The sequence below is a fragment of the Aspergillus welwitschiae genome (genome assembly GCF_003344945.1).
Source record: "Aspergillus welwitschiae strain CBS 139.54b unplaced genomic scaffold BDQ94scaffold_42, whole genome shotgun sequence".
Lineage (NCBI taxonomy): Eukaryota > Fungi > Ascomycota > Eurotiomycetes > Eurotiales > Aspergillaceae > Aspergillus > Aspergillus welwitschiae.
The window spans coordinates 248,465-270,687 of record NW_020798736.1 but is presented as its reverse complement, the minus strand read 5'-3'; the positions used below and the strand labels follow the sequence as shown (position 1 = coordinate 270,687).

The 22,223-nt window shown below is 51.5% G+C and overlaps 8 protein-coding genes across 8 annotated transcripts; 5 read left to right on the top strand and 3 right to left on the bottom strand.

Moving 5' to 3' along the window:
* The first annotated feature begins 20 nt into the window (after positions 1–20).
* BDQ94DRAFT_95442 (signal recognition particle subunit SRP72) lies at positions 21–2,678 on the top strand. The gene is made up of 4 exons (XM_026776912.1): positions 21–610; positions 700–973; positions 1,032–1,176; positions 1,236–2,678. Exons 1-4 carry the CDS (start codon positions 290–292, stop codon positions 2,452–2,454), a joined length of 1,959 nt encoding a protein of 652 aa, XP_026621846.1. The 5' UTR covers positions 21–289; the 3' UTR covers positions 2,455–2,678.
* On the bottom strand, positions 2,678–4,587 carry BDQ94DRAFT_95445 (Gfo/Idh/MocA family oxidoreductase). Its single transcript, XM_026776913.1, has 2 exons — positions 4,262–4,587; positions 2,678–4,182 (listed from the first exon to the last, which is right to left on the bottom strand). The coding sequence occupies exon 2, from the start codon at positions 4,162–4,164 to the stop codon at positions 2,902–2,904; it is 1,263 nt and encodes a 420-aa protein (XP_026621845.1). The 5' UTR covers positions 4,165–4,182; positions 4,262–4,587; the 3' UTR covers positions 2,678–2,901.
* Positions 4,588–4,707: 120 nt separating this feature from the next.
* BDQ94DRAFT_151633 (uncharacterized protein) lies at positions 4,708–5,140 on the bottom strand. Its single transcript, XM_026767787.1, has 2 exons — positions 4,965–5,140; positions 4,708–4,862 (listed from the first exon to the last, which is right to left on the bottom strand). Exons 1-2 carry the CDS (start codon positions 5,130–5,132, stop codon positions 4,830–4,832), a joined length of 201 nt encoding a protein of 66 aa, XP_026621844.1. The 5' UTR covers positions 5,133–5,140; the 3' UTR covers positions 4,708–4,829.
* Positions 5,141–6,470: 1,330 nt separating this feature from the next.
* rfeF (putative transcription factor RfeF) lies at positions 6,471–8,837 on the top strand. Its single transcript, XM_026776911.1, has 4 exons — positions 6,471–7,199; positions 7,315–8,152; positions 8,212–8,279; positions 8,327–8,837. Exons 1-4 carry the CDS (start codon positions 6,720–6,722, stop codon positions 8,747–8,749), a joined length of 1,809 nt encoding a protein of 602 aa, XP_026621843.1. The 5' UTR covers positions 6,471–6,719; the 3' UTR covers positions 8,750–8,837.
* Positions 8,838–9,526: 689 nt separating this feature from the next.
* On the top strand, positions 9,527–10,234 carry BDQ94DRAFT_151630 (uncharacterized protein). The gene has a single exon (XM_026767786.1). The coding sequence runs from the start codon at positions 9,632–9,634 to the stop codon at positions 9,929–9,931; it is 300 nt and encodes a 99-aa protein (XP_026621842.1). The 5' UTR covers positions 9,527–9,631; the 3' UTR covers positions 9,932–10,234.
* A 3,509-nt stretch (positions 10,235–13,743) lies between these two features.
* Positions 13,744–18,759, top strand: BDQ94DRAFT_162590 (aminophospholipid-translocating P4-type ATPase DNF3; the record flags this gene model as incomplete). The annotated part of the gene is made up of 1 exon (XM_026769581.1): positions 13,744–18,759. One exon carries the CDS (start codon positions 13,744–13,746, stop codon positions 18,757–18,759), a length of 5,016 nt encoding a protein of 1,671 aa, XP_026621841.1.
* Positions 18,760–19,775: 1,016 nt separating this feature from the next.
* On the top strand, positions 19,776–20,442 carry BDQ94DRAFT_174483 (uncharacterized protein; the record flags this gene model as incomplete). Its single annotated transcript, XM_026772358.1, has 2 exons — positions 19,776–20,089; positions 20,163–20,442. The coding sequence occupies 2 exons, from the start codon at positions 19,776–19,778 to the stop codon at positions 20,440–20,442; spliced, it is 594 nt and encodes a 197-aa protein (XP_026621840.1).
* Positions 20,443–21,105: 663 nt separating this feature from the next.
* Positions 21,106–21,923, bottom strand: BDQ94DRAFT_174482 (uncharacterized protein; the record flags this gene model as incomplete). The annotated part of the gene is made up of 2 exons (XM_026772357.1): positions 21,106–21,689; positions 21,749–21,923. 2 exons carry the CDS (start codon positions 21,921–21,923, stop codon positions 21,106–21,108), a joined length of 759 nt encoding a protein of 252 aa, XP_026621839.1.
* Positions 21,924–22,223: the final 300 nt, after the last annotated feature.

The window sequence follows — 22,223 nt, the reverse complement described above, 5'->3', positions numbered from 1 at the left end:
TTTCATTCGTACTATGGCCACAAGTCACATGGCGAGCCGGGGGACTACGGGGAGCGCCCCGCCCACTTGTGCAGAGTTCCCCAATGGGGAAATATCTCGATCCCGCACACATGGCTTCCAGCGGAGGCCACTTGCCTGATCATCCTCGACCAGTCTATACCCTCGGCTTCACTACTCTCATTTCATGTGTCCCTATTTGTGACTCGATACTTAATCTAATTTCACTTATCTCCGAGCCCTCTTCGGGCCCTCATCCCGCTCCGCGTTCCGCCAATTGACACACTCCGCAATGGCTGCCCAGTCGCTGAGCTCGTTGCTGCAACGAGCAACCATTGACGACCACGAGGAAGTCCTGCAGTCATGCAATGCCGCGTTGGCCAAGTCGAAGTCGGACTTGCATGCTCAGCATATCAAGGCAGTTGCTCTGCTGAAGCTTGACCGCTATGAGGACTGCCTGCGAGTATTCGAAGAAGCCGGTGATGGTCTGAAGAAGAGAGCAGCTCTGGAATACGCCTACGCTCTATATAAATGCGGTCAGCTGGACCCGGCGATTGAGGTGGTATCTCGCGTCGCTGGTGAGAGGGGCGCACTACATTTGGAGGCTCAAGCCGTACGTTGTTGCTTCCCATAAGCATATCTACTCCCAGACATCTTCTGTCATAGTCTGTCCGCTCATCCTAACTCTCATCTTCCTTAAAGAGCTACCGTTCAGAGAAATTCCGTCGCGCTGCCGAGATTTACGAAGAATTGTCCAAAGGCGATGCGTCCCTGTCGAACGAAGAGAACGACTTGCGCATCAACTCATGGGCCACGGATGCACAGCTGCAGTGGAAGGGCTACCCCCAGTTTGTACGCCATAACAGGCCGATGCGGGATGATCTAGAGGCGTTCGAGACTGTCTATAACGCAGCTTGCTTGAGTATCGCCAAGGGCGAGTTCCAGCAGGGGCAGGTTCTATTGACTCGGGCTAAAGGTTCGTGTGGTCAACCCCGGATGGCGCACAAGAATGGCAGCTGATTAGCTTCACACAGAGCTCTGTCGGACGTCGGAGGACCTCACCCCTGAAGATCGGGCTGCAGAGCTGCTCCCGATTGCCGTGCAGCAGTTGTACGTCTTGCTTCGCCAAGGGAAGTCGGAGGAAGCACAGTCTGTTCTGGAGGAAATTTCCGTTAGCGAGTATGGTTGTCACAAAACCTGGTTGACCTTGAACGTCTGAAGCTCACAAAATTTGATAGTATCCCTGAGCTCTCGACGAAGAAGATCGCGCAGACCAACATCACGCTTGCCCGTGGCACGACCACTACCAATCCCTTCGCTCTATACAAGGCTCTTCACGAGATCCCCGATTCCACCGACAGCGACAAGCTCTTCGAATACCAGGATAACCTCGCGACGGGGAACTCATATGCGGCAGACCTCCTCGTTCAGAAATACGATGGCATTATCCGCTCCACCTCCAAGGCGCTCGCTCAAGCTGCCTACCCCTCGACGGAACCTCGTGCCAATCTGCTATCAGTCTACAACGCTGCCGCTCACGCACGCGGAGAAACAGGCACCAAGGCCTTGAAGCGGATACTATCTGCGCTCGACAAACGGCCCAAGGACCTTGGCCTCGCCCTCACAGCCGTCCAGCTCTACGTGGGTGCGGGCAACACGACGTCCGCGATCACAACTCTAGAGCGGACCCTGCAACTGCTTGACGAGTCCATCTCCGAGCAAGACAAAGCAGTCCGCTTCAATCCCGGCCTCTTGAGCATCCTCGTATCCCTCTACAAGTTGGAGGGCCGTAAAGTCCAAATCCGGACCGAGCTCGCCAAAGCCGCAACATACTGGCAGGCCCAAGCCGCCGAACCACCAGCCTCCCTGCTCCGCGCCGCAGGAGCATCCCTCCTGCATTCCTCCGATCGCTCCGACCTAGCCAAAGCGGGCGACCTTTTCAAGTCTCTCTACCAGAAAGACACGACCGACCAGTTCGCCGTAGCCGGCTACGTCGCCTCCCAGGCAACGCTCGACTACTCCAAGGTGGAAGCACAGGTCGACACTCTCCCCTCCGTCGCCGACCTGATCTCAGGCGTCAATATCGCCTCCCTCGAAAATGCCGGCATCTCTCCCTCCTCCGCGGCTAACGCCGCCGCCGCCGCCGCCATGGCCGGCGCGCGGAAGAGAAGCGCCAAGGATAAGGAAGATCGCGCAACCAAGCGTGTTCGCAAGGACCGTCTGCCCAAGGATTACGACCCCAGCAAGACCCCCGATCCAGAGCGCTGGCTGCCTCTTCGCGATCGGTCTTCGTACCGCCCCAAGGGCCGCAAGGGTAAGCAGCGCGCTGCGGAGCGGACACAGGGTGGTGTGGTGAACGAGAAGGCTGAAGAGTCCCCGGCTCCTCCCACTCAGAAGGCTCAAGGAGGAGGTGGTGGTGGCAGCTCGAAGAAGAATAAGAAGAAGGGCAAGCGGTAAATGCAGTTAGACAACCACCGCTTTTCTTTCTTTCTCATCTTTCCCCGTTTCTTGCATCGCATTTGCTGGCAGGATACCAATGTAGTTGTTGTTGCATGTTGCGAAACGAAGCATGTGAATGATATTTGATATTCTCGGGTTGTAGCTAGATAGAGCACACGCTGATGAGTGAACGGCCTCTCTCTCGAACATCCATCGTGAAAGCAATCTGAGCCCTCTTTTAATCAACGATATGCATGATACACATATTACCCGTCCCTTGACCCAATTTCATCCCACTAGACTCCTTGCCATTAATAGAAGAGCAAGCATGATGCTCGAGTTAATTAGTAAAAAAGAGATCCCGGCTTGATCAACGCCCCCCCATTCATCCCATCCCAGCCTAGCAAATGCATTAGCAATCTTTCCACCCTCTCCTTCCCCCAACTCAGAAAACTGAAAACTAAATCAACCCAACGGTGTCCGAATAGTCCCACACTGTCGATCATACTGCTCAAAGATGGTCTGAAACAGTCTCAAATCCTGGATCGCATCTCTCGCCGTCGTCTTCACGGCCTTATCCGCAGTTAAATACGCATGCAGGGCCTTCAACTCCTCGCGATAGCTCTCTTCCCACGCACTCACGGTCTCCGTTCTTTTCATGTCCCCGTTCTCATCAATGGTCTCGACGACCACCTTCACCCCATGCCGTCGACCATATGGCAGCCCGTACTGCACGCTCACGGTCTTCGTATCGCCGTAGACGGTGAGATGCGCGTCGCAGCGAGGCACGGCATCCGTGCCGGTCTCGTACATGAGCGTGAATGGATGTTCGCCCTTGCCGCCACTGTAGTAGTGGAAGACGGCAGCGTAGTAGGGTTCGTTGACGGAGATGCTGGACACTGCATCTGGATAGCCAAGGGTATCGCGCATGAGGCCTAGGTCGTGACATCCCAGGGAAGCGAGGAACTCGCACAGGGCGACGCGCTCCTTGCTTAGGTCCTGGCCGAGGAAGGCTTCTTCGAGGAGACCCTGGAGCAGCTGTGGGCGGGTTTTTCCGGCGATGGAGTCGTTTGATGGCGACGAAGGGGGTGAAATGGGGAATGGTTGGCCGTGTCCGTTCACCTCGTTCCAGACTTGCTTGCGCGGCGCGGTGGCCGTGTGTGCGGAGCTGGGGCCTGCGATGTTGCGACACCGCGCGTAGTAGATGCGGTCGAGACTAGCGACTTCCTTTCTGAAGACGGAGGAAATGCTGGGGGCGTAGCGACGGGCGCAGGCGACGAAGACTTTGGCGCCGTTGGGGGCGTGTTTCTCGGCTTCGATGATGCGTTTGGCGCTGGGGATGCTCAGGCTCAACGGGGTTTCGACCATGACGTGTTTGCCGGAGTTCAGGGCCGCGACGGTGTAGGTCTCGTGATACTCGTTTGGCATGAAGTTGAGGATTAGGTCGATGGTCGGGTTGGCTAGGATGTGGTCCGGGGTGGGGACTACTGGGATGGTGGCGCCGTGCTGGTGGTCATGGTCGTTGCACACGCTGCCGTTCGTCTTGCAGATGCTGCCGTCTACCTCGTTCTCGTATGACAGGGGCTGCTTGGAGCCATCGTGGATGGCTTGGACCTGGAACGAGGTGGGAAGGGCACGTAGGGCTGGGAGATAGATGGCTTCGATGGCTTTGGCACCTTCGTCTGCGGTGAGGATTCCCACACGCAGGATGGTTGGGGTTTCGGTCATTTTTGTTTTCTTTGGATTCTGTTGATACGCGTTACGGTGAGGTTAGTGTTTGCTCTTCGTTTTGGTTGAGGGAGTGTAGAGAATGTGAGTGACGTACTTGTTTTGTGGTAGATCAGTTGTGCTACTTGATGAACTCAATCTTCAGGGAGGGATAAGAGTGAGGATGAGCTCTGAAGATCGAGCGACGGTGAAGAAAAGAACATGGTCCGAACGTTCGAGGGATGGAATGAGAGTCTGCCGAAGGGGGAAAGTGAGGTGAGCTGGTATGTATGTATGAAGTGCCAAGGGGGCTGGTAATAATGATACCGACTGGGTGCGCTGCACTCAGTCCCTTGGAAAAAGTGTTCAGCAACACTGAGTGAGGTGTTTGAGATGAAACAAGGGATAAAGAACAGTACCTGGGATGCTTTTCAAGGATCCTCAGGAAAGGTTTGTGTTACAGTTCTTTGAACTTCGTCGCAGGGATGTGAAGCTTTTTGTTGGACCGCAGGTGGCATGCATGACATCAGTGGCCGCCCATGGAATCTTGGTCTTTGTTGCCATCTCGCTCTGTCGCCGTTCTTCTTCTGATTTTATGCTTAATGCTCTGAAATGATCTAGAAGCTCTGAAAATGCTATTTTGGACTACACCAGGGGTCCTGTTGATCTGGTCTGTTCCAGCCAAGCTAGCGATGTAGCTTGCCTGGCTGCGCTGATCCGTGCGTTCTGTCTGTGTCTCCCCGACGATGCCTGCGATGAGGCCCATCGTTGATTCGGCAGATCGTCTACCCTGCAAGCTTATTTCTAACTACTGCATGCAGAGACGCCTTCAAGTATGCCCCCAATCCCATGACCGCCGTGGTTCCGAGCACGAAATGGCAAGGGTCAGCTGGGTTGGTGATGGCTTGTTGGGTTTGCTGTGAAGTCAGTCTGCAGTCATATTGAGTTATCATGTGCAGCGCTTGGTCAGCTGTGGCTATAACAGCCATCCATGGAGGCGCAGGTGAAAATCGTATAAAGGCTATTTTACATCTTTGTGTTGAAAAGAGTTGCCTGTCAGCAATTCAGCCTTGCCCATGTAACAGATTCCATCGAGCCTGATCCTTGAGGCTGGCAGAATGACCCCGAATGGATGAGATCAGCCCTACGGAATCATCCAGAGCTTCTGGCGTGCGGGGAACGGGATGAACTATTGGCTTGTACATACTTTGGATTAGTAGATGCACTCCTGCAGGGACTAGTTAGTAAGTACTCATCAGGCTTGAGTACTAGTAGTATTCGGTAGGTGGCGATACATCTTTTTGATTACCAGATAGCTTTGCTATTCTGCTGTGTTCAACACATCTCTCACTACTACTATTTACCATCATCAAAGTAACCAACTACCAAGATAAAGGGGGCCATCTGGGTATAGCTTCAGGACTTTCCCCAACAGCAGTGGGTCTGCAAGAGGGGCCAGTCGTCATCCCGTGGTCGGCTAGTCCCAGTCCAGCTGTTTAGCTCTTACTTGGATGGATCTCTTCACGGGCAGTGCTTTTATAGTGGCAGTGACGCCGTAGTGCCGTCGGCCTTCTGCTCTCCTTCTGACGCCATCCTTCTTCACCATCCTATCTATTCCTTCTCCATTTCTCCCCGATTTATTGTCCCCCCCTCTGATTATACTACTACCTACTGACTACGTAGTTGGACGTCAGCTGCTTTACAAAGATGGGGGTAAGTGCCCAACATGGCCCCTCTCTCCTTTTGCTTCTCTGTTTTTCTTCTCTGCCCCGCGTACCTGCCCCGCTTCACCTCAGTGTTTCTACTTTTTTCTTGAGGCCATACATACTATAACATACCATTCCAAGACAATTTAGCCTCGAGCAGGCTGCATCGAATACCACCCAACTAACCGCTGCATCCTGCACGTCCTTTTTAGTTTGCATCCAAGATCGCCGCCAGCCAGAACCCACCACCCAACATGAGCGCAAACAGGCCCGGCGTCTATGGAGGCGCACCTCCGACAGGCTATGCTGGAGGACCTCCAGCTGCACTGCAGCCTGGCAATAATCCTTCGAATGTGAGTCCCCGCCCTACCGGGCAAAACTAAACCTTTAGTGAACTCCTCCGCCCCTCCTCACCCGTCTTTCTTTGAACCGTTCAATTTTATCCACGGTGTCTTTACCCAGTTCGTGTTCAATTTATCACACTCCACAAAAAGCTGACGCATCTCTTCGCGACCAGCAGCAGCAGCAGCAACAACCGCAGTATCAGGCTTATCAAGGCTCCCCTGCGCCCTCTGGCGGTCCGGTAAGCTAGAACTTGTTTTTCTTTCTTTCTCGTGCCTTCTTTCTTTTCGCCCTTTTTTCCCCGATTTTTCATTCGGTTGGCGCTGCCCCTCCTCACTGCTGGGTCACCCTCGCCCTCCATCGTGAGTCACTCTCATCGAATGAAAGAGAGCCAGGGTTCACTTTCCTCTCCACTGTGGCCCCCTTTTGCCCCTCCAACCTTCTCTTCGCGCCCGTGTCACACTTCTGCTTTTCTATTTCTTGCCCTCCCCGCTCCTTTGCTGGAAAACCTGGACGCCATCTTCAACTATGTCGCGACCTTATTATAACCAACACGGCTATCCGCCTCAGCTACGTCCGGGTTCGGCCCAGCAATCCCCATATCCGACTTCGTCGCCCCCGCAGCAGCAGCAGCAGCAGCAGCCACAGTATCAAGCCTACGCGCCTCCATCGGCCCCTCCAAACAAGCCAGTTCCCTCACCATCGCCGGGTCCGCACCCAGCTTATTCGGGTCCTCAATCGCCTTATCCAGGCTCTCAACCGTCCTACTCTGCGCACACTTATCCGTCGGCATCTCCGGTTCCTCAGGCTTACTCCCCCTCGCCCTATGGATCTCCGGCACCGCCGTCGCAGGGCTATTCGCAACCATCTCCATATGTTACCAGAGAGGCTCCATCCGGGCAATATGGACAACCACAGCAAGGCTATAGCCGACCCCCGCCTCCCCCGCCACAAACTCAGCCATATGGAGCTCCTGGGCCACAGTATCCTCCGCAGCAAGCCTCTCAAGTACATACCATTACCCAGACACCCGCATTTGTTTGCCAAAGATCTACAGTCGCGTTTCTTACGTATTATCTTAGAAGTGGTGTGACTGACATGCTGATTCGATTCAATGGTTTAGGGCCCCTCATACCCCCCGCAGAATGCACCTTACCCCGGCGGACCCGGCGGACCGGGAGCACCATATGGTGCCCCTGGAGGCGCTCCTCCCGCCGCCCGTGCATCTGACCAGCAGATCGCCGCCTACAGACAGCTCTTGATCGGGACTATCCAGGAGAAACACCTGCAGAGCTTCTGGCCCCCAGAGAGACTGGACAGATTGGTTCAGGCGCTGGCCAACGAGGCGCCAGGAAAGGTCAACAAGCTGATGCACGAACTCCGTGTGCCACAGGAAGTGGCTATGGACATTATGAAACTGTCTCTATTCGACGTCATCCTTTATGTGGATGACAGCGGCTCCATCGAGTTCGAAGAGCGTGGCGTTAGAAAAGAGCAGCTTGTGCAGATCATTGAGATTGTTGCCGCTGCTGCGTCCACTTTCGATGACGATGGCATTTCGGTACGGTTCATGAACAATGTGGAGCAAGGAGATGGAATCCGCAACGCAGAAGACGTCGGTCGTCTTGTCTCGCGTGTCCGCTTCCAGGGCCTTACCCCCTTGGGAACAAGCTTGCGCAACAAGGTCCTCGACCCCATGGTTGTGGGCCCGGCCAGAGCAGGTCGACTGCAAAAGCCAGTTCTTGTCATTACCATCACGGATGGACAGCCCGCCGGAGAGCCTCTTGACAGCGTCTCCAGCTCCATCGGTTACGCTGTGAGCGAGGTCTCCCGGACTCAATATGGACAGGGTGCCGTTTCTTTCCAATTCTCGCAGGTGGGCAATGACACCAAGGCGCGGGATTTCCTCGCTTCGCTGGATGAAGACCCGAGAATTGGCTCATTGATTGATTGTACTTCCAGTAAGTTCACTATGCTAGAATGGTCCTCAGCACAACTGGTTAACTGATGTTATCACCAGACTTCGAGGTCGAACAGGATGAAATGTCACGCGCCGTGCCACCAGTGTACTTGACTCGTGAACTCTGGGTATGTTACAATTCACACATCAAACTGCAATTTACTAACGTTTGTAGTGCGCTAAATTGATGCTTGGGGCTATTGATTCCTCGTACGACACCAAAGACGAAAAGGCTGCCGGCAGAGCTAGTGGTTCGGGTGCTCCCCCATCTGGACCTCCCTCCGGACCCCCCTCCGGGCCTCCTGGAGGAGCTCCCCGGGGTGGACAGTACGGTGGCTACAGCCAACCCGGATATCCCCCTGCTCCCAGCTACGGCCAACCTCAGCAGGGCTACGGCGGTGGCCCGGGCTATGGCCAGGGATACGGTCAAGCCCCATACCAGGGTCAGGGCCAGGCGCCAGCACCAGGATATGGCCAGCAATACGGTGGTGGATATGGTGCACCCTCTCCTCACCCCAACCAGCCTGGATACGGACAGTCCTCCGGAGCCCCGCGGGGTTACTCTCCCTATCAGGCACCCCAGCCACCTAGGTACTGATAGATCACGTTCGCTTGTCCTATGTGATGGGATTGCAAGACTGGGGCGCAAATGTGAAGTCTCTTATTCTTAATGATTGTTTTCTTCGGACTTTAGCAAGCAGATTTTCGTAGGCGGGAGGACAATGGCTCGCATGGCAGGCTAGGTGAAGGGCACGGATAGACCCAGTTACGTGATCAGCTTATTTGTAAAGCAAAATTGAACAATGGAGTCATGATACTTTCCTCAACTGACCACTTCCATCTAACTCTCACCGATGATTGATCGACATGAAGTTGACGCCGATCTTCACATTCTTCCCTACCATCGACGTCATCTCTCAGCGAGCCCCACAGTAATCCCGAGCAATCACCAATCACAGTACGCGCTGAGTAAATGTCCAAACCCACCCATTCAGGCATCCAACATCACCAGGCCTTCCATCTGACCATCAATGCCGGATACGAAAAAACGAACTACATCTCTTAAAGCCCCCCACCCGAGCAACATATTCTCTCCGAGATGCACGATACGCAACTGCCTAATAGAAGTATCTAGGTTTCTCCATCACGTCCCCATCCATTCAAACGGCAGTCTATAATATACTTTTCATAGATCCACCATCATCCCATCAGGCGGCCATATTTCTTTCCCCCTGGTCTACTCGTAATGTACTATAAGCAAACAAGGAAATGTATGACAAGCGGATACTTAGGCAGCTGTCAAAGAAAGTTTCTCTTATTCCCATAAAATAGCGTCGTAATGACGGGGCCATATGTAGGGACGTTCCCACGGACAAGGAAGGGTTAACCTCCGCTGGCTGGATGCCGAACTGTGGGTGCAAGTGGCGTAGAAACCCAGGGGAAAGAATGAACCCGCAGAACAGTTAGTTCTTGGGTTGATATGGGTTGGGTTTGGAAGGACAGGAACAGAACAGAACGGAACGAAATAGAGTTTCGACTTAGTTGCCCTGCTGGGGGATCGACTTTTTGTGGTGTAGATGTAGGTAGTACTAGTGGTTGGTTATGGGGTAGAGTAGTAGGTCTACGTATGTCTGGGGTTGCTTGGGACTGTGGTTGGGTTGAATTTGGTTTGCTGATGGCTTTCTTCTTCGGCTTGTATGGAGTGAGGATCTTAAGAGTTTATGATGGTTGTGGATGGAGTGGGAAGATTGTATTAGGAAGACAATCTGACAGCAACTAATCTAGACGAAACAGTTTGAACGAAAGCAACAGATGAAGAGTGAATAAATCATGCTTCTACAAGATACCTATATCCCTTGGGTGCAGCTAAGAAAAAAGCTGCGCATTTGCATATCATCATCAAACATCCCTTCACGAGTCGACATCCTTACTGAAAGGAAAATCGCGGAAAAACACAGCCGTGGCAAGTCGCAGTTCCATGCGGGATAGATGAATACCAAGACAACCTATGCATGGTTAGCTTCAATATATTAGTATATCGTGTGAGATGATAAATACTTACTGCGAGATCCCGCCCCCAGAGGGTAACGATGCGTCTTCCATCTACTTGCTAGGCGAGGCCCATCGTTCCGGGTCAGGAATTGAGCGGGTGAGGAAAGACTCTCGGGTCCGGTGCATACTATATGCCTGTGTGGATACCGTTGCCCCTCCAGGGAGGCTGAATCCGGCCAGGTGAGTGGCTCTCTTCAGGGACAGTCCTCAGCAGTGCGTCCGGAACAGCTGTGTATAGTCGCAATGTCTCCTTGATGACCGGATTCAAGTAGGGTAAGCTGCGGGTATCTCGATCAGTGAAGGTTTCCGGAAGTTGATTCAGTCATGGATTCAGGACAGTATCTTTCTTGATTTTGATGAAAGCGCTCTGTCTAAATATAAGTAGTGCTGTCCTAAAATGTACTTTCAAAATTAGGGACTGCATTCGCAACTTCCACCAAAGGTGACGTGCACTGTCAATTGCGCTCAAGGTGAAAAATGCTCGTCAACAATTTCCAGATGTTTGCAGCCGTTCCATCAATGACATCAGCCCCGAAGCTGTCGAGAGTGGTTGTCTCATTGGAGTCCATAGTAATTCGCCTCATATTCTCAACTTCGCCTTGATCCATAGGCTTCGAATCCCGGCAAGGCACCAATGAATTCCATGAAGTTTTTCAACAATGCCAGCATACTCTCTCCAGCGTGGTATCTATGACAAGCCAGTGAGAAGATACGCCTTTGAACCAAGCAAGATGGCATAAAGCAGGAAATGAATTGACCTTGGGAAAACATCAACTTCTAACAAAACGGTATCAATACCTTCTCCGGCAAGCACGGAAGCAGCATATGACCTCCTTGGACCATCGCCTACAACTAGAACTGTGCATTCTGCTAGTATAGCCATAGTATTGGCTGGCAGATCAAGTATTGCAAAGATGCAAGCAAAGGTGAAGATACTAGAGCACCACAAACTGTAGTGGGAAACAACCAAGAACTATATTCGAGAAGATATATGGCGGGGTCCTATCTTGTTGCGGAATGTGCTTGATTATGCATGAATTATGATTGAATTGCATTACCAAAAAGAAGATCCTGCAAAGTCTCTCCTGCAAGGTAGATAGATGTAAGGAGTAATATCCTTATAGCCCTTGCAATAATCATATGACATGTTTCGATATTGATGTTATACAAAGCCACTTGTGAAGAAGCTGAGTAGTAACCGGTATAATTATAATACTAACAAAAGCTATGATACTGGTATTATAGAATACAAAAAGGGCTATTGATGTAGCTTATATTAGAATAAAGCTTATAAGTGCTAGTAAGTACTTTAATACCATGTTATTCTCTGTTCATAGGATGATGATTTGCTAGATTTAAATCCATGGACTGTAACTATAACAATTACTGATATGACTCATAGTCCAAATCCGAGGCGGACGGGACAGTGGAGGTGGAATTCGCTCGAAGGTAGCGAGGTTATTATATATTTCTCTGGATGAGTGGAAGCGGGAAGGTTGCTCAAAGACTATGGCAATGACAGCGTGATTGCGGCAGAGCTGCGGAGCTGGCTGTTTTCTACTTTGGAGTATCAGATCAAGACATTGAATTTGCTTGGGGGGGGAAGATGACGATTAGCAGGTTGGGAGAGGAAGCGAGTAAGGCGGGAGCATGAGTCTGATAATGACTGTGTAATAGTAATTATTGCGTACTATTTATTACTGTTGATCGAAAACCAGTCTTCCCACGTCGGGATGCGATTCGGCTATTCAAGCTTCTACTAGAGCATGATACTAGCAGTAAATTGTCAGTTCATAACTTCCTTGTTCTGCAATGATTGATATAGCCTTATACCCGCACTAATCCCCGAGTAACCAGTAGTAGTTAGTGAACTGTAGACCACTTGATAGTAAACAATAACTGTAGCCTGGCAGGCAGCCAAATAAATACAAGTGGTGAGAGATACGGAGTAGATGGATAAGAATAGATGGGCTACGAAGAATAAGAAAGTCAAAAGAAAGTGCCAGGCAATAAGGTAAGCTGTGAGTGGCAGGCGGTCAGTAATGGCAGACCGGGACCCTGTCAAAAGTAAGTGCTTATCCATGGTTGACTGAATGTCGAATGGTTAAGGATTGTAACTGTGGCAAATCTGACTGCTTGGACGTTTGAACCCACCACACACTTACGTACACTGGAGTTAGTACCGGTGGCGTGATAAGTAGGGAAAGCAATCAGATCAAAGTCCTGTCAATAGCGGGGGGGTTAGTTAAGTAGTACTTATTGACAGGGGTTATTCCGCCACTGAGAGGTCATTCCGAGGACACAGACAGTGCAGTGCATCTGTCATGGAGACGCGTATTACTACAGTAGTAGTGCTACAATCATATACTGTTCGACAAGGACATATTGTACAGATCCGATCGCAACGTTACTTCAGTCGGAGTTGAACCCTGGAAACTGACGAGGGGCAGTGCAGCCAAAAAGTCAAACCGAACGAGATGGTTTGCGTGGCCCCCAAGCCACGTTCAAAGCCGACGGCGACCGATGAGTGGCCCGCCGCCAATTAAGGTGCCTCCGCAAATTCCCCATCAGGTTCCAGTTTTGGGTTCAGGCCTTCCTTTCGAGACTCCCTTTTTGCCTTCTGGCTCGCCTTCTCGACGGCCTTTTTCTTCTGGTTCTGGTTCTTGTTCCTCTCCTCCCACTTGGAGTTAGTCCGGTTCCAAAAGAAGCTTACCCTTCTTTTTCTTCCAACTCTTCTCTCCTCTGCTCTCTACTCTTTGCATTTGCAGTCATTCCTTTTCCCTGCTTGCATCCATCAGTGGGAAAAAAGCAGACGGGCTAGGCTGGCTGTCTTTAAATAAAATTAAAATCCGGCTGCAGTCAAGTGGCGGCGGCTCTATTGTTCTTTCGGCCGTCTTACCGCTTCCGGCTGCCTCATTTCGTATTCGCTCCAGCTGAACAAAACAGATTCAGGGAAGCTGAACTTACTTGGTTGGTCTCTCTTTCTCTCTCTTTATCTCTCGCCGCCTGCGGAAAAAGAGGTTGTTCCTCTTGACTTCTTCCCGTATCCTTGTCTCTTCTCTTCTCTCCGCGTGGCCTTTTCCCTCCCCCTCTTTACCCCCCCCGTCTCCCTCTCCACGCTTTATACAGTCTTGTTCCTAACTCACAGTGGAACTCGCCTCCCCACAGTCGTTTCCGCCTGTTTCACTTCTACCCATCGGCCATCGTCGTCTTGGCTCTCGCCCCGGTTCACCTCCCCTATCGCTGCGACGAACTTTCCCCTGTTTCAGTCTATCTCTGCGCGAGTCGCTTGTACAGTTCCATCGCTAGTCGCTTTCGGGGGTGCTCACATGTGCTGGCATAAACGAGTCCGCTGTCTCTGACTGTTTTTTCCGGACACAAAGAATGAGTCAGGCCTTTCGTCATACGCAAGATACGACTACGACCGATACGCCATTTGATTATTTACCTTCTGCCTCGAGATCCGAAGTGAATTGATAAGGAACGCAAGGAGACGGATATTGTGGCACCCACATCACTGTGGACATTTGCAATCCCGCCATGTCCCAACATGATGATGTACCCGAGTCCAATCACGGTCCGCAGGAAACCACGTCGGCGGAACAGCATACAACCAGAGGAAATGGCAGCCCGACTCCAGTACCACCGCTGCCACGGAGTCAATCCTTGGATATAAACCGTGCTCGAGGTGGTGCTGTGCCCAGCCGACCGTCTCTTTCTCCATCTCGAACCGTCTCGGATGCTGGCCGAAGATCGTCGCAACATCATGTCCGATTTTCGACCGACTTGGAGCGTCCGTCCCCGGAGGAAGTGCGAGGTCCTGACACTGACCGACGGCCTGGATCGAGGGGGTTAACAATCAATACGAATATCGCTCAATTGCAGGTGCCTTCGTCGGGCAGGTCCCCAGGCCATAGCGCAACCTCGCCTTTGTCGCCCAATTCGACATTGTCCCCTCCCTCCCCGCAGAGTCCGGAATCCGGTGGTCGGTCGAGGTCGCGTCATCGTGGGTATTCGCTGCGACGGACGATCTTCGCAAAGAATATCGAGTCGGCTGTTACATCTCCGGGTGCGATTGAGCTGGGTCCAGCTCAGGCGGTTAGCCCACAGGAAGGAGCTTCTGCTGATGTTTCCGAGCGGAAATCGGAGGAGGTACCGCGTCAGTCCACCGAAGACGAGAAGCAAGACGTTCTAGTAACGCAAAAGTCCGCATCGGATCCAAATTTGGATTTGTCGACGACATATTACTCGGAGTCTTCGGATAACCTCAAAAACAGCAGGCACCTCTCCACAAGTGTGTCCTATGAGAAATGGCTCAAGCGGAAGGCTGTCGTTGCCACGCTGATGCTTCGTCTGGAGGATATGCTCGAGACCGCACGTAAAACCATCCTTCGTATCAAAGACATCCCTCCCAGCAAAGACGGTCGGCACATTGACCTTGACGCGACCCGCACCGAAGCTCTCATCGATGAGAGGACCGGAAACCCGTATGTCGGAAACTCCATCCGCTCTAGTCGTTACAGCTTCTGGAGTTTCTTTCCCCGCCAGCTGTTCGCGCAGTTTACGAAGCTGGCCAACTTTTACTTCCTTATTGTTGCAATCTTACAGATGATTCCTGGCCTGAGTACGACTGGTTCATTCACCACCCTTGTCCCGCTGTTGATCTTTGTGGCAATTTCAATGGGCAAAGAAGGATTCGACGATTGGCGTCGTTATCGTCTAGACAAGGAGGAAAATAACCGATATGCGTTTGTCCTTCGTCCTGGTGCCGGTATTCCCCCTCAGATGTGCGCTAGCGACAGCGTGTCTATTTCAAGCGAGTCTCAGGACTGGGTCCCAGTGAAGTGGAGGGATATCAAAGTTGGAGACGTCATCCGAATGGAGCGTGATCAGCCTGTACCGGCAGATATGGTCCTGCTCCATGCAGACGGACCAAATGGTGTCGCTTATATCGAAACCATGGCTCTGGACGGTGAGACCAATCTAAAAAACAAACAGCCTGCTCAGCCTATCGCAAAAGTCTGTGGGACAGTTGAGGGAATCTGTAGCAGCGCTCTGCATTTTGCCGTGGAGGACCCCAACATGGACCTTTACAAGTTTGACGGGAATGTGACCATTGCCGCGGAAGAGAAACTTCCGTTGACCAACAATGAGATCGTGTACCGCGGTAGTATCCTGCGCAATACCGAATGTGCTTATGGCATGGTCATCTATACCGGCGAGGAGTGTAAGATTCGGATGAACGCAAACAAGAACCCTCGCATCAAGTCACCCTCTCTCCAGGCCAAGGTCAACCGGGTTGTTATGTTGATCGTGCTCCTTGTCGTCAGCTTGGCGGTAGGATGCACTCTCGCTTATAAGTTTTGGTTCCATCAGCAAGTCGAGCCCAAGGCATGGTATCTCACCCAGGCGAGTGTAGCCATTGGGCCTATCTTCACCTCCTTTTTGATCATGTTCAATACGATGATTCCTATCTCACTATATGTGAGTATGGAAATCGTCAAGGTCGCCCAGATGCTCCTACTGAACTCCGACATCGACATGTATGACCCTGAGACTGACACTCCGATCGAAGCTCGCACTTCCACCATCAACGAGGAGCTAGGCCAAGTTAGCTATGTGTTTTCGGACAAGACAGGTACTTTGACCAACAATTCGATGCGCTTCCGCAAGATGAGTGTCGCTGGCACTGCATGGTACCATGACTTTGATCTTGTCGAAGAGGCGGCCAAGGCCGGTGATCATACGAAGTTGATCCACAAGAAACGCAGCGCAAAAGGAAAGAAGGCGCTCAGCCGCAAGTCGAACGTCTCGGAAGCGCGCAGAGAGCCTCCCCGAACCTCAATGTCCATGACAAACGGCCTGGACGGACGTGGCGTCTCTATGCGCAACAACCGTACGACCGATATGATCAAGTACATCCAGCGCAAGCCTTACACCGTCTTCGCTCGCAAGGCCAAAATGTTCATCCTGGCGATGGCGTTGTGTCACACTTGTATCCCAGAAGACGACGAACATGGTAATGTCTCGTTCCAGGCAGCATCACCCGATGAGTTGGCCTTGGTTATGGCTGCTCAGGAGCTTGGGTACCTCGTTCGCGACCGGCAGCCGAACACGCTTACCATCCGGACCTATCCCAACGGATCGGACGACAAGCCTTGTGATGAGGTCTATCAGATCATGGATGTCATCGAATTCTCCAGCGCTCGTAAACGGATGTCGGTTGTGGTGCGGATGCCTGATCAACGCATTTGCGTCTTCTGCAAGGGCGCTGATAGCATTCTGATGCGCCTGCTAAAACGTGCCGAGCTCGCGCAGGAGAAGGCTGTGGAGATTGAGAGGCGCGCCAGCAAACGCAAGGCCGCTGAGGCTGCCCAGGTAGTGCGGCGCAATAGCGAGTATCACAGTCGTAAGGATAGCGGGCTTCGGACCAGCTTTGGCCGGCCTAGCATGGCTCGTCGGCGATCAAGTATTACCGGTGATCACGTATCGGCTCTAAGAGAAAGCATCGACGTTTGGCTGCGCGACCGAGAGACGGATGGAGGTATATTGACACGAGGGGACGATCCTGAATATTACAGTCCTCGCCCCTCAGCCCAACTGGGACGCGCTTCAAGCACATGGTCGGACTCTGGCAGCTCGATCCATGAAACCGAGGAGGAAGAACTTGTGGAGGAGGCCTTGGTTGTAAACGAAGCTGCCGTCTTCGAGCGCTGCTTCCAGCATCTTAACGACTTTGCAACGGAGGGGTTACGTACGCTCCTATATGGACACCGCTTCCTTGACGAAGCCACCTACAACAACTGGAAGGCCGCCTATCACGAGGCCTCCACTAGCCTTGTCGATAGACAGGAGAAGATCGAACAGGTCGGTGAGCAGATTGAGCAACAGCTAGAGTTGACTGGCGCAACGGCCATCGAAGACAAGCTGCAAAAGGGTGTTCCCGAGGCGATCGATAAGCTGCGACGTGCAAACATCAAGATGTGGATGTTGACTGGCGACAAGCGAGAGACCGCCATTAACATTGGTCACTCCTGCCGTTTGGTGAAGGACTACTCAACCCTTGTCATTCTGGATCATGAGACTGGAGACGTCGAGCAGTCGATTGTCAAGTTGACAGCCGACATCACCAAGGGCAGCGTCGCTCATTCAGTTGTTGTAGTTGATGGGCAGACACTATCGATAATTGAATCAGACCAAATACTGGCGGCACAATTCTTCAGGCTGGCCGTGTTAGTTGACTCAGTTATCTGCTGCCGTGCCAGTCCTAAGCAGAAAGCATTCCTGGTCAAGTCGATCCGTCAACAAGTCAAGGGTAGCGTGACACTGGCGATTGGTGATGGTGCGAACGATATTGCCATGATTCAGGAAGCTCACGTTGGCATCGGCATCACTGGTAAGGAAGGATTGCAGGCGGCCCGAATCTCGGACTATTCAATTGCCCAGTTCAGGTTCTTACTGAAGTTGCTCCTTGTCCACGGCCGGTGGAACTATATCCGGGCGTGCAAGTACACGCTCGGGACCTTCTGGAAGGAAATGCTGTTCTACCTAACGCAGGCTCTGTACCAGCGTTGGAACGGGTACACTGGCACTAGTATTTATGAGTCGTGGAGTTTGAGTATGTTCAACACTCTTTTCACGTCTTTGGCTGTTATCTTCCTCGGCATCTTCACCAAAGACCTCTCTGCCTCTACCCTCCTAGCTGTCCCGGAATTGTATACCAAAGGCCAGCGCAACGGCGGGTTTAACATTCGGCTGTATCTGGGCTGGACGTTCATGGCTGCGTGTGAAGCGATGATGATTTACTTCTGCATGTTTGGGCTGTTCGAAAACGTCATGTTCACGCACACGGGCAGCGACATCTTTTCAGCCGGTCTGCTCTCGTTCACAGCATGTGTCATCGTCATCAACACCAAGCTACAGGCCCTCGAGGTGCACAACAAGACGTATCTGTGTTTGATTGTGTGGGTGATTTCTGTGGGTGGGTGGTTCTGTTGGAACTTGATCCTCGACCGCCGGTACAACCCCAGCTCTGGTGATGGAATCTACCATGTCCTGGGCAACTTTGTCTATGCATCGGGTCACGACCTCGCTTTTTGGGCAGCTTTGCTCGTCACCGTCATCGCAGTGATCGTGTTCGAAATGACCGTGAGTTCCGTCCGGGCGCTCTTCTTCCCCACGGACGTGGACGTCTTCCAGGAATATGAGCAGGACTTGGATATTCGGAAACGGTTCGAGGAAGCCGCAGCATCTGAGCTGCAACAAGGCTGGGATCACGGTAAGAAAAAACCCAGCTTTGAGCTGGCCCGCGAGGAAGAGATGGAAGCGCGTGAGCAACAAGTTCGGGAACTTCTTTCTCGGCCCCGAGTGATGGTGGCTGGCACCAAGACAGGCTCTGGCCCTGTTGAGATGGAAGACGTCGAGCTGGGCGGATATGGGACCAGCACTTCTCCGGAAGAGGGCGAAGAGGTACCCAAAACACCGCGCCGGTCAGTCGAGGTTCATGAGTTGTTTACGAAGGGATTTGGAGCCATCCGAAAGGGGCACTTGAAGTGAACGATGATAAAAGAAAAACAAAAAGCTATTCTTTGTGTCTGTGGTTGTATGAGTGTCTTCACTCCTTTGATTTGTGAGCGTTCAGGCGTTTAGAGTGGATACCCCGGATAAGTTCTAGTCACTCCTTCTCTCTTATTTTCTCATCAGTGTGTATACCGGATGTATATATGCATGGAAAGCAAATAGATTATGAACGTGGACAAACGCGCAACGTTTTACATTATTGAAGTCGAGCAGTGGAGTAGATGAAAAGAAAGAAAGAGCATTGTTAGAAAGAAGTAGACTAAGCTTGACAGCTCCGGAGCACCCGGAAGCGAAGATGAGGGGCGCTCCAGTTCCCCCTGAGTGGAACCCCAAATTTCCCCGGGTATATCGGATTTAGTACCCCGGAGGGAGTGCATAGGTTGGAATAATAATGCAGTGGACGTGGTTCATAAGCTGCATGATTAGTTAATTGATCCTCATGACTTACTAGTGGTTGGTTAACTAGTAGTTATGTCTAAGTGACTGACTTGCTGTAATAAGGCGTGCTGGTTTGTAAGTATAGTCTTTACTATTCAATATTCAGGTAGATAGGGAAGTGTGCATTCAATAATCAATGGCCGGCTTCTTCGGCTGTCTTAAGCCAATACTATCCATTATTTGGAGAGGAAAGTATAAGAATTTTTAACAATGTATGCGGACGCTTTTCACTTAGATAGGAGTTTGCCGTTGGTTGGTGATACCTACATACTAGGGAATCTATAGTCCACCCATGAATAGTTCAAGGTAACATGGCAATTCACTATCCAAATACTCTGGACTTTCCCATTACTCCAATATCTCAAGCTAGGAATATACCATACATTCAACAAAGAGCCATGTACTACTATTTAACCAAGATAAAGTATCATCCCTACTTACCCTACTACCTCTACTTCTCTATGCTATACAACCCTCATCCTCACCATCACACAATTAACCAACCCCATATAGTTACTTCTCCCCATCCCCATTCCCAAGACATATATTCTACAATGGAATATTCCACCCCCTACCCCAAAAAATCCCTCTACGCCCCTCCCATCCGCATCCTCGTCGACACCCGCATCCACCTCCTCCCCGGAGACACCAACGAAGACCGCAACTCCTACCTCATCAACCACATCTGCCAACTGCACTGGCACACCAGATCCACTCCCACCAAGTACCGCCGCTACGCCTTCAGCACAGAGCGGTACCCTACGGAGTCGACGCGCTGCCTGTTTCTCGTTGATTATGGCCATACTGCAAGCAAGGAGGAGGATGAGGATGTACCGGTGGTGTATTATAGCTGGACCGGGGAGAATTTGTAAGACACATACCCTATTATAAGTAGACTCTCTGTTATATTTGTGGACCAATGCTGATCATAAATGTATAAGAACTCCATTACCCATCCTCTCCTACGAACCCTGGATCATGAATAATCTCAAATACGTGTATCCGTTTACGCCGACACAGTGGAGGGACTTGAATAATCGTGATCGCGAGCGAGAGATGCTTTTGTCCAAGGTAGTGTGGGCTAGTAGTAGTGGGGGCGCGAGTGATGATGATTTGAGGTATTTGAGGGATAATGAGGAGGATTGGGTGTGGTTAAGGGCCAGTATGGATCCGGATGTTTTCGGGGGGTTTTTGTATGAGGCGAGGGGGAGAATTTACTGAAGTGCTCGTTGGTGGTGGGTGGTTTGATTGATAGATTATTGTGTTAATTGGTTGGTTGAATGGATTCGGGGGCGTTTTCTGGTGGACGATTGCTGATATGATTATTTGGGGGGATTTGTGAGTGTTGGATGTGGTTAGTATTTGTGTTCTGCCAGGTACTGGGGGCGCTCTTGAGTATCTGAATTCTATGGCAGGAGGAGATAAATGGAGTCAGTGAATTATCGGGGATCACTTCGGAGAGTATTTGCCAGGTAGAGTCATCAAAGAAGATATGGTCATATCAGTTGTCATCACATTGTAAAGCGCGTCATATCAGTTAGAAAGGAAAGAGTACATACAGCGTTTCTATATTACACTATATATGTAATGGTATCTTGAAGACAGTTTCTGCCATCTCATCCTATCTCGCCAAGCACGGGCCTGGGCTCCTGCCTCTTCCGTCCCTACCACCCCTCCTCTTCCACTGACTCCAGCAACTACTTAGTACATCCCTCGAATATTAGGCAAACAAAATGACTGGGTATCATATATACTTTACAGACTCCCTTCAATGTGTCCTTCCAGCTTACATATAGTTATGTCATCTAGTGGTCAGACTCACAGTCACGACTACCATCTCGTTCCAACATTAATCTCTCGACCGTATCCCAGCTGATGCCTGGGTCACCCTTGCAGCTCATACGCAGGAGGCCGCTTCTCCGTGGCTGGTAGCTCCACTGGAGGACGTTGTTGGACAGGGCCGAAACTCTGTGGTGGGATCTGAGCCTTTCTACGTCGCCGCGAGAGATAGTATGCGCCTAGGAGGATGCCTGCTAGAGCTGCGACTCCGACTCCGACTCCAACGCCGATGCCAACAGTGTTTATATTCGATTTTTGACTCTGGGTTTCCGAAGAAGACGAAGCTGATGCGGAGGTGGAAGCAGATGACAAGGACGTGGTCGACGTTTCACTTGCCGTGCTTGTTTCAGTACCTGTTGCTGTGCTTGTTGCCGTGCTGGTTGAATCTGCCGTCGAAGTAGTACTCGCAGGACGGACATAGAAGTCTGGGCTCCAGGCTTGCCAGCCGAACAAAGCATTCCCATCCGCACCAAGAAGGACAGATGCGTTGAAAATCCCGATTTGATACTCTGGATTGGTCGTGTTGAAGTCTGTCGGAATCGCCCAGCTGTATTCTTCCAGTGTACAGTTCGCAGTCTCATTGACGACAAGTTGATAGAGGGCACTCGTCTCGGTGAATTGGGCGCCAACTAAATGATTGCAGGGGTCAGTTTCTGTTAACTGGACTTGCAAATCCCGAGCTACACACCAATGATCGGATCAACAATGTATCCTCCAGCCCGCCCTAGGGTGATGTTGAGCGGAGTTTCCCCGTCGTCGATCGCTCCCCACTGCAGGTTGAGCGTGTCTCCAGGGTTAAATTCGGTTTTCGTGAAACCGTAGAATGTCCCAGAGACACAATTCTCATAGCCATAGGTGGACATTGTGAAAGCCCACAGCGGGAGTTTGATCGGGTCAGACGCTGGATTAGGGCTCAGTGAGCAGGGGAAGGGAAAGCGGGAGGGTACTCTGCTCATAAGACCAGAAGATCAACCCCCGTGCGGGCGGAGTCGGACACTACTTCGAACCATCGCTATCGAGCCTGGCGCCGTGTATAGGCCGGTGCTGGACTAATGCAGACTTTAAAGTGGTTATTCTCATCAGCGAATCAGACGCTCGAGCTTGAGTAATAATCCCTGGCCTGCGTGACGTGGACTTCATATGAAAATCAGCCTTGCACACCC

Excerpts from the sequence above, each read along its gene's own strand:
- BDQ94DRAFT_95442 (XM_026776912.1), top strand. The coding sequence starts at position 290 with ATGGCTGCCCAGTCGCTGAGCTCGTTGCTGCAACGAGCAACCATTGAC. Across the intron at positions 611-699 it reads TACATTTGGAGGCTCAAGCC|AGCTACCGTTCAGAGAAATT; the intron begins GTACGTTGTTGC and ends TCTTCCTTAAAG. Across the intron at positions 1,177-1,235 it reads GAGGAAATTTCCGTTAGCGA|TATCCCTGAGCTCTCGACGA; the intron begins GTATGGTTGTCA and ends AAAATTTGATAG.
- BDQ94DRAFT_95445 (XM_026776913.1), bottom strand. The coding sequence starts at position 4,164 with ATGACCGAAACCCCAACCATCCTGCGTGTGGGAATCCTCACCGCAGAC.
- BDQ94DRAFT_151633 (XM_026767787.1), bottom strand. The coding sequence starts at position 5,132 with ATGGCTGTTATAGCCACAGCTGACCAAGCGCTGCACATGATAACTCAA. Across the intron at positions 4,863-4,964 it reads GGGCATACTTGAAGGCGTCT|GGATCAGCGCAGCCAGGCAA; the intron begins CTGCATGCAGTA and ends GACAGAACGCAC.
- rfeF (XM_026776911.1), top strand. The coding sequence starts at position 6,720 with ATGTCGCGACCTTATTATAACCAACACGGCTATCCGCCTCAGCTACGT. Across the intron at positions 7,200-7,314 it reads CTCCGCAGCAAGCCTCTCAA|GGCCCCTCATACCCCCCGCA; the intron begins GTACATACCATT and ends TCAATGGTTTAG. Across the intron at positions 8,153-8,211 it reads ATTGATTGATTGTACTTCCA|ACTTCGAGGTCGAACAGGAT; the intron begins GTAAGTTCACTA and ends TGTTATCACCAG.
- BDQ94DRAFT_151630 (XM_026767786.1), top strand. The coding sequence starts at position 9,632 with ATGGGTTGGGTTTGGAAGGACAGGAACAGAACAGAACGGAACGAAATA.